The following is a 9,912-nucleotide window of genomic DNA, read 5'->3' as shown; positions in this document are numbered from 1 at the left end:
CAGGATAATAGTTGTCATCTCCCAGTATGTGGCTGCAAGCTCTGAATTAAAAAGAGAAACTTATCTGGGCGGTGGTGGAGCACGCCTTTAATCCCAGCACTCGGGAGGCAGAGGCAGGCAAATCTCTGTGAGTTCAAGGCCATCCTGGTCTACAAAGTGAGTTCCAGGACAGCTGGCTCCAAAGCTACACAGAGAAAAACCAAAAACCAACCAGCCAACCAAACAAACCTCTAATTGCATATGTTGGATTTTAAAACACTTCAAATACTAAAGACCCAATAGTCCAACGTGATACTTCATGTTATTCTGCAAACTGTATCTGTTGTAGCGACTGGCATGAAGTTTTTATAGGTCATTCGAATACGCAATGGTAGAATTACGGGTTTTGTTCCACATGAAAGCAAAACATTGCAATCACAGTACTCGACTGCAGTATGTTGCACAAGAAATAAAGCAAAAACTCTTCAAAGCCCTTAGGTTGGCTCTTACCCTAATGATGGAGCAAACCAAGATTATCTGAGGAACACCTATTAACTCAGAAATGCCCCCCAAAAGTATTGCACTCGGAGACTGTTAACACCTTCAATACATCTAAATCCTCATAGCTAAATGAGAAACTGCTAGGTAGACGACCTTAATTTCCGCGACTAACAGCAGAAAGCCACTTTCCGGGAATTATTTTGAATTAGGTCGTTCATACTAATGACGCTTGTTTCAGTTTTGATCAGTGACACTGTTTACATGCACAGCGGGGAGATTCGGGGCTGTAATGCAGACACTCATTAACTAGAGCTCATGCCATGGATTCGTGGCTTTACGCTGAGGCTGGAGAGGCGGCTGGAGACGCGAGGCCAGTGTAGGGAAAGCGAGCCGGACAGGATCCACAGGTTGCGCGGGAGAGACGGGTGCCGCTCAGGTCCGCCCCCCTCCGGAAGCTGGGAGAGACACACGTAGCACCGCGCCGGCGCAGTGGCGTCTCTGCATGACGAACCAATGGAAAGGAGCAGTGGGCGGGCTGGGGCTAACCAGCTTCCGGTTCCGTTGAGCTGAGTCCTCTCCTAAGCTACGTGTCTCTGCCTTCTCAATCCGCCGTCCCGCAAGTAAGGGTTTTCTCCTGGGTGGTTGGCGGGGGAGAGCTGATCGAGGGTCCAGGGAACTCAGGGGCGGCGGCATGGGCGGGTCGGGGCACGAGGGGACCGCGGACGAGAAGGGCCCGGGGATGCGAGGGGCTGGCGGAACGATCGGAGACTGGAACTGGGGGCTCGAGATGAGCAGGCCCGGGAACCAGGGAAACGAGCGGGCCGGGGGCCAAGGGGCCGTGGAATGAGCGGGCCCGGGGACGAGGGGAATGAGGGACCGGGGCACGGGGGCTAGGGCGCCGTTGATGATCCTGGAGGACAGGAGCTGAGGATCAGGGACAGCTGCAGGATCGGGGTCAAGTCCGCTGGGCTGGGTCGGGTCGCTGATGTCCGGGTGGACAGAGAGCCATTCATCTTTGAACGCGACCAAACCCAGGCACAGAATGTTCCTACGTGGTCTCTGGTGGAAGTATCCAGTTAGAGGTTTCCAATAGTTCATGAACCCTCAGGGCTTAGCGTCCCGATCTAGGGGTTCAGCTTTCTCGCCGAGCATCCCCTGCCACCCCTGTTGGTGAACTCAGTCTCTTGCGGCTTCCAGAGCCTGATGCCCTGAACCTCTCAGTGTGCTTGTTTTGTGAAATTGTGTTCCAAGTCTAATTGGTCAAGAGTCTGCATCAAGAGGTCTTAGTGAACTAGTGGCTCTCCTTTAACATCGAGTGCAGTGATTGGTCTAGTGTGGATCTTAGTATCGTTGGATTTCAAGAACAACTAAGTGGAACTAAGAAAACAGGCATTGCTTTGCTTGTGTATCAAACTATGGATAAATTCTTAGTGTGTGCCTTAAATATTGTCCACTGCTTACGACTTAGATAAGGAAACTGGGACTTAATGGGGTTTGTATTTTCATCTGACTTCTAGGAGCTGGAAATGAAGTACAAATACCATGACTCTGTTACCAGTGGTTCGCAGAGTTGTCTTATAATTGAATAACGTTCTTGTTAATAGAGTTTCAAAAGAATCTCAAAATGTTCAAACCTAAACATTTAGCTAGAGGCTTTTCAGAATCTGGATCTTGCCATTGTTTGTTGTTTGGTAAGTTTGTTCATCAGACTGTCCATCCCACGAAATGTACTTTTTTTTTGGTTTTTCGAGACAGGGTTTTTCTCTGTGTAGCTTTGCGCCTTTTCCTGGAACTCACTTGGTAGCCCAGGCTGGCCTCGAACTCACAGAGATCCGCCTGGCTCTGCCTCCCAAGTGATGGGATTAAAGGCGTGCGCCACCACCGCCCGGCTACGAAATGTACTTTTACTTATATTATATGGCCATGATTTCTAGCAAGTAGATTGGAATACACTTTTGTATCCGTTTTTTGGCTCTTGCTGCACCATAATTGGAACTCGCTACAGCGGATACTAATTTTTCAACACTTTGAATTTTACAACATAGTTACTGAATCTAAACATTTGTTGGTTTCTTAGCAGGAATAGTGAGAAGAATGTAGTTGGTAAGAAAAGGACCCGTTGTAGCTTAACCTTATAATAGAATTCTTTAATGAGTGTGTGTGAACCTTTGCCATTGAGGATAACATTGGTAAGATCTGTGCTTGCTTATCTGTGGTCTCGTGTTTTCTTGAATATGACCAACAAAAAAAAGTATACATTTAAGCTTGGAAATTTGCTTTTCTTTGTGAATTGAATTCACCATTGCTCTTCTTACCTCTGTATATAACTCAATAAGTCCTAATATTTGAAAGAATCCTACTGAATATATTGTTTTCACTTTTATTTTTTAAACAGTCAGCCATGGATCAGGTAATGCAGTTTGTTGAGCCAAGCCGGCAGTTTGTGAAGGACTCAATTCGGCTGGTTAAGAGATGCACCAAACCCGATAGAAAAGGTAATAATATCCTAACCAGGCAAGAAAACACTATTTGCATTTTCTAAGCCTTGTGTTAACACCTGCTGATTACTCTTTACGGGGCTGGGAATCAATTCAGTGATAAAGTGCTACTAAAAGGAGTATCGCATTGATGTTACCGCCATTGTCCTTTTTCCCTTGATGTCCTTAGCAAGAACTGTTTAAAGTTTTGTTTTATCATATGAGATTATTAAGGGTTTTTCATCCATATCATGTTTAAGTTAGTCATATTTTAGTATCTTCCATATTACCAGTGTGTGGAAACCTTTGACATCGTCCCTGCTCTGTCCTCCAGTGAATAAAACTTTAACGTAAAATTAATGGTATAGTTATTACAATCGAGAAAGTTTATTTTTCTTTCTCATGCATAGCTAAAAAGGTATGCTAAAATTTGTCTACTGTAATCCATGAATTGACTGGGTTAGAATTTAAGTCTATAGTCTTATAATTGAGTAACATTATCTTAGGGTTAGTATTGCTGTGATGATTACTATGACCAAACGCTATTATGGAGGAAAGGGTTTATTCGGTTTACATATCTTGTTTTGAAGTCCATTGAAGGGAGCCAAGTAAGGAATTTGAACAGGGCAGGAACCTGAAGGCAGGAGCTGATGCATAGACCTTGGAGGGGTGCTGTTTACTGGTTTGTTCCTCATGGCTTGTTCAGCCTACTTTCTTATAGAACCCAGGACTGCCAGCCTGGGGGTATCCCCACCTACAGTGGACTGGGTCTTCCCCCATCAGTCACTAATTAAAATGTACTACAGGCTTGCCTGCTTACAGCTGAATCTTACAGAGGCATTTTCTCAGTTGGAGTTCCCTTCTCAGATGACTAGCTGTGTCAAGTTGACATGAAACTAGCTAACACACATCAAATACCTAAATAAAATACTAGATACTGGATTGCTCTCATGAAGCTGTGGGTCTGTCAGGGAAGACCATCCAGTAATTGCAGTTACACATTTTGATTCTTGCTTTGGTAGCTATGAAGGAAGATAATGAGGAGATCTGGTAAAATAGGAGAACTAGGTGAGGTGGTCAGGGAATGTATCCTTAGATAGGATAGGTCTGAAATATACCAGAGTTGAAACCTTTTTGTTAAACTGCTCACCTTAATTTGAATTTTCAGTCTTGGCCTTTTACTTTATCATGGTATTAAAGACAACTAGCTGTTGATAATATGCCCAAAGCTACGATCTTACTGTTAATAATCAATATGTTACAGTGAAGGAAAAGACAGTGTAGGGCAAAGCACTATGATGCTGACCTCAGTCCTTTCTTATTGGTTTTTATTTTGGTCACTGAGAATAATCAATACTTTTGGTGTTTATTGATGGACTCAGGAGTATAGCATTTTCATTTCTGTGTTTCCTTTAAATATCAACAAAGTACAGAATCTAAAAGCCTCTAAGTCAAGTTTTGTACTATTACTCTCACTTTTTCTTCATTTTTAAAATTATGTTTCTACCTATCTAAATGTATGTTGGTAACTATTAATATTACTGATAACTTTTCTTCATACTTTCAATGACTGCCAAAAGTTAATACAAATTTTGTGTTTTAAATTCAGAATTCCAGAAGATTGCCATGGCCACAGCCATAGGATTTGCTATCATGGGATTCATTGGCTTCTTTGTGAAACTGATCCACATCCCTATTAATAACATTATTGTGTAAGTAACTTTATTTATAAAATAGACTATCTAGCAATGACTGCAAATGAAACCATTTGAGTGCAGATTAGCATTAGCCCATTTTATTAATGTATAGATATGGACCAAGGTATTTTAATAATGTACTGATACTGTGTCGCTAATAATACTTTCAGAATGCTTTTATATCTAATATAGTCTTTATAGCGACTCATGAGCTACGACTGTTGTATTTAATAAAGTTTTCCAGTATCAAAGTCAATTAAAGGAACACTGTATCACTGCCAAGTATTCAGTGACAGACCAGACTCATGACAAATCCTGCCATCTTTGATTCTTTTAAGGTGCAGAGAACCCATGCTTCATCTGAAAATTACTATTTTGGTAGAAATCTGACAGAACCAGATTGCCTGCATTTTTTTTTTTCTTGTTGCTTAGTACCTGTCATAACCTTGAACAATTTAATTAATTCAGTGTGAGGACAGTTCTTACTTGGATTATATTACAGGTTAATGACTTTAAAAGTCATGTAAGACCTGAAGAAAAGCATCCAGTTGCTAATTGTTACTGAACCACTGGTGTTATTGGCAGGGTGTTTCTAATCTTTGGGTGTGTAACAAAGGAGAGAAGACTGAGAGAAATCATTCCACTCTTTTTTTTTTTTGCCATATGCTTTTGCTTTTAAAATTCAATGTAGATCATTGGAATCAGGGAATCCATATTTATTTACAAGTTGAGTTTAGTTGAAGGACTTGGTATGAGTTTCAGCATATACTCTAGACTCTCTAAAATTTATTTTGTTTTTTAATCATATGCATGTTTTGGGCTATGTACATGTGAGTACAGTGCTCCTTGGGGGCCAGAAAGGGCATTGAATCCCCTGGAGCTGAAGTTACAAGCAATTGTGAGTTGCTTAGAGTGGTTGCTGGGAACTGAACCACAGTCCTCTTAGGAGAATACATGCTTTTAATGACTGAGCCAGCTCTCCTGCTTCTTCTGTGGTCTGTAATTTTATAGTCATAATGTTTCAGCTTCTTCTCTGATTTGGAACTAACAATACTGACTTGATGGGGTGGAAAAGTTCAAGTCTATTTAGGAAAACTCCTTAATTATAAATCTCTTCAGTACTAGATATTTTACTCATATTGGTAGAATTGTTTTTTACAGGACATGTGACTAAACACATACTGTTAGATGTTGTTAAAGAAAAGAACACATAGTGATACTTTTGGATAATAAAGAGTTACTGGGTTTGGATGGACGTGCTTGGTACATGCCTAAAATCCTCCAACTTCGAGGTGGAATGTCAGGAGCAGGAATATTGCTGCAAGTTCGAGGCTAGCCTGGGCTGTATAACAAAACCATGTATCAAAACAAAATAGAACAACAAAAAGCTTGAAGGAACCAAGTCATTGGCTGACTTCTGTCCATTGGGAAATGCCTTTTGTGTTACTAATAAGAAATGCCAGCTTTGGGACTGTGGAATCTTGGAGAGCCTTGTGAAGTAGAGACGGGAGTCTGACTGGGCCCAGTTGTCTTCTCGGGGAAAGAAGTGCCACAGCTTCTCAAGGCCGTGTTTGTGCTCCTCTCCCCATCACAGCCCAGGCCAGGATCATAACTGTGAAGGTTCTGTCATGACACAGTTTGTTTTCTGTGATGATGTCCTTAACTTGCCATCCAGAACACAAACAAGTCTTGTTGACTTTTTTTTTTTTTTTGGATGTAGTTTTTTTCCTCCCAAGCATTCACTTACTTAGCAGAATGCTTTTATCTTTCTTGACAGACTTCAGTGAACTTGAGTCATACTTTGATATGTGTGTCTGTCAATATTAAGATTGGGAGTTTGGAGGAAGGCTTGTTATCTGCCTGAATACTTTTTCCCCCCTCTTCTTGCCATCCCTTTCCCCAGAATGTTTTATTTCTAAACTATACTTATTTCAAAATAAACATTTTCCACTATAGGTAATTGAATTCTATTGAATCAAAACAATGATTTTTTTTTTCTTTTTGACACTGACTATTTTAGTTTATAGGAAAAAGAACTAGTGAATATTGTATCTCAGAAGCTTTTCTGTCACAGTCTTTTGAGCTGCTATAACAAAATGCTCAAGACTGAGTAATTTGGAGATAATAGAAATTTATTTCTTACTGAAATGTGAGTTTATAATGCTGTAGTTGGTTTGGGATCTGGTGAGCTTGAGCTGTATCCTCACATGCTGAGTTTTCACTTGGTAAAGGGGACAAAGGACAGTAAGCATTAGAGGCTGTGAGAAGAGAATTTTATAATGGTCCTAATCTTACAAAAAGTACATACAGTCATGTGCACACACAAAGATACAGGTTGGTACTTATGTAGGTGTTAAGAACACTGAGTAAATATTAGTTCAATTAAGTCAATGACTTGAATTCTTTATCTTTTTCTATAAGGATGATGATAATAGCCTTTGCTGAGATCTTAATCCTGTTTCTGTTTTTGTCAAAAATGTGAATCAACTCATTTAATCCTCAGGAAGAAACTGAGGCAGAGAGAGCATGAGTAATTTGAGTGGCTCACAAGTGCTAGAGCAACATAGGAAACGTTTTGGATGCTACCTGCTTGGGAAGCTTTTTTTGTAATTAAAAAATTACTTTGTTGTTTTATAAGTTATTTACTACTTAATGTTTTCCTCCCAAAGTGAAAGCCAATAAAGCAGTTGTTTTTTTTTTTTTTTGGGGGGGGGGTTGGGGGGGAGGATAGGAAGTACAGAACACACACTTCTGTGTTACACTACAGTAGCTACAGAACTGAAAGAATTATTTAGATGCTTAGAATGATGTAAATCACTCAGAGAGGATGGCAGGAGAAATATACCCACAAACTTCTCACTAGATTGAATTGTAATCCCATTTTTTCCCCTCATGATAGGTGTTTGGGTGTGGTTTTTGTGTTTTTGTTTTGTTTTACAATTGTAGTCAAAATTAATGTAGTACTGTAATTCAAAGGAGTTAAATAGACCATGTTGGTGATTAAGTTATTGCAATGCAACTTCATAACAACAAGTAGCAGTAAAATGTGTACTTGGGTATATAATGCTCACCTAGTAATGGAATTCTCTTTCCTAGTTGGCATCCCAGTACTAAAATAAATATTCATGTTAATGCTTTTAAATTTAGGGGGTCTTCTGTGGGAATGTTAGTTTTGTTTTCATTGTGCTTAAAGCAAACTCTTGGACCTTTCTGATGGAGTCTAGTGGGTGAGAACAGTGGTGCTTATTGGTAGTCTTTATTTAGAATCAGTTTGTTACTTGTATGTCATGTAAAAATGAAAAGCTTCTCTCTCGTGTAATTAATGTGTTTTGTTAGTTTCGAAAGACATGTCAGACTGTTCCAAAATGACATTTCCCACAGGAGCATAATGAGTGTTAAAATACATCTGCCCTGAAGCCACGCCATCATTAAGGACCTCTCAGCTTCAGATTTTAATTTAGTGTTATTCTTTTAGACTGTCTTGGGATAAAGTGAGGTGTTGTTCTCTTGAAACTGGGTTTAATTTCATGAAATCACAGCCTGTTGCATTTCAAATGATTATTATTATACTCTGCTTAAAAGTGGCCATTTTTCTTTCTTTTTCAGGGGTGGCTGAGTGCTTTCTCTTCGTGGGAACTAGTGAACAAATGAGAGTGTGAGCTCATGAAGTATAAAGTTGCCTGTATACTTTGTGTTTTTCTTTCCTCCTCCCCAAGAGGTTTTCTATTTCTAAATTAAAATAATTGCAAAATAAACATTTTTTTTCCATAACAGACATTGATTAAATTTTAATGACAGATTATCCTGGATTTCATTTTCTTGACTCTTTTTGATTTGAAGGAAAAATTATGATAACCACTGAAGCATTGTAAATTCAGATACTTTGCTTCCTTAGACTGTTTGGGCTATAACAAAATGCCCGAAGCTGGGTAGTTTGTAGGTAATAGATTCATTTTCACATTCTGGAGGCTGTGGAGTTCAAGTGTAGCAGTGCCAGCAGATGCAGGTGCTGCTGAGAACCTGGTCTTGGTGCTTCAGAGCGTGGCCTGTGGTGCTCAGGGTGGCTGAAGGACCAACAGCTGTGAAGAGCCTTTAATAGTGGCCACAGTCCCACCTGTAGGGAGGACACTTTGTGAGCTAATCACCTCCTGCAGAAATGACCTCAGTACTATGGATTGGAGATTAAATTTCCATGTGAATTTTGGAGTGGCACGTTACAGTCACAGATAGCATCTTCTCACAGATGTTTTGCTGTAGTAGAATAGCAAGTAATTAATGGGAAAGATAGTGAACCCATTATTTTGAGGTAGGATAGTAATTTTGTCCATATTACACTTAAATTGTAAATAGATAATCATGCAGAAGTTTAGGTGATACTTGAAATAGCTTTCTGAAAATCATGGTTATGATTCTAGAGGTGAAGTTCCTTTCCCAATATGTACTAACTGGTCACACTTCCACAAATACTGACATTCAGAGTTTATGAATTTTCTAAATTCTGTTTTTAGCTATTCACCTGCACACATGGTTTAAACACTGATTGGTAGTTACAAAGGTAGCAGATATTTTACATGTCTTTGTTTTATATTGCTAATATCATTGCACATACTGGGTAACTTATTTAAAACTATTAGAATTCAAAGGCTGGGTATTTCAGTGTTCAGTCCCAGCATCTAGCAAGGGTCTTGTTGGGACCCCATCCTATGATTGTGACTGAGAGAGCAGGAAGTGGTAGACTGGCAGCCTCAAGCTATTTTGTAATTATTGCTCATTCCATTTATGAAAATGAAGACATCATGCTTTAAACTCCTGCCACTGGGCCTTGCCACTCAACACTGCTGCATTGGGGATTAAGCTTTTAACATGTTTTCTGGGAACACATTCAAGCCATAGGAAATAGCCCAATCCTTCCTTTTTGGATCCTTTATTTTCATTGTGATTGTAACTGATAATCTCATTTAGAAGTGTTCATGGTGTTTGAGTCTTGAATAATGTTGCCCTTAGAAATGAAAATGCAGCAAATCATTGGTTGTCCCCAAACTGCAGGATACCATAAAATACGTTTTAAATACAGTTTCTTAGAGGCTAAGAAAAATATGTGTGTACAAGTATATATTTACATGTATATCTGTATATGTTTACACACACATATATATATATCTACACTTAAAGGTTTATACATTTTAAACATGTGAATGTAATGTTGGAGAATAGAATTGAATGAGTATTAATTTTCTTATTACAGGAGAAATATAATA

General features: G+C 39.5%; 1 protein-coding gene across 1 annotated transcript; it reads left to right on the top strand.

Moving 5' to 3' along the window:
* The first annotated feature begins 966 nt into the window (after positions 1–966).
* Positions 967–8,456, top strand: Sec61g (SEC61 translocon subunit gamma). The gene is made up of 4 exons (XM_076546023.1): positions 967–1,100; positions 2,876–2,975; positions 4,567–4,669; positions 8,261–8,456. Exons 2-4 carry the CDS (start codon positions 2,882–2,884, stop codon positions 8,268–8,270), a joined length of 207 nt encoding a protein of 68 aa, XP_076402138.1. The 5' UTR covers positions 967–1,100; positions 2,876–2,881; the 3' UTR covers positions 8,271–8,456.
* The last annotated feature ends 1,456 nt before the right edge of the window (positions 8,457–9,912 follow it).

This window comes from Peromyscus maniculatus, chromosome 10 (genome assembly GCF_049852395.1).
Source record: "Peromyscus maniculatus bairdii isolate BWxNUB_F1_BW_parent chromosome 10, HU_Pman_BW_mat_3.1, whole genome shotgun sequence".
NCBI classification, from domain to species: Eukaryota; Metazoa; Chordata; class Mammalia; order Rodentia; family Cricetidae; genus Peromyscus; species Peromyscus maniculatus.
Note: the sequence above shows the minus strand (reverse complement) of the source record. Positions and strands in the feature narration are given on the sequence as shown.

Bases quoted from the DNA above. Each gene is read 5' to 3' on its own strand.
- Sec61g (XM_076546023.1), top strand. From the start codon at position 2,882: ATGGATCAGGTAATGCAGTTTGTTGAGCCAAGCCGGCAGTTTGTGAAG. The intron at 2,976-4,566 runs GTAATAATATCC...TTTTAAATTCAG, and splicing joins CACCAAACCCGATAGAAAAG to AATTCCAGAAGATTGCCATG.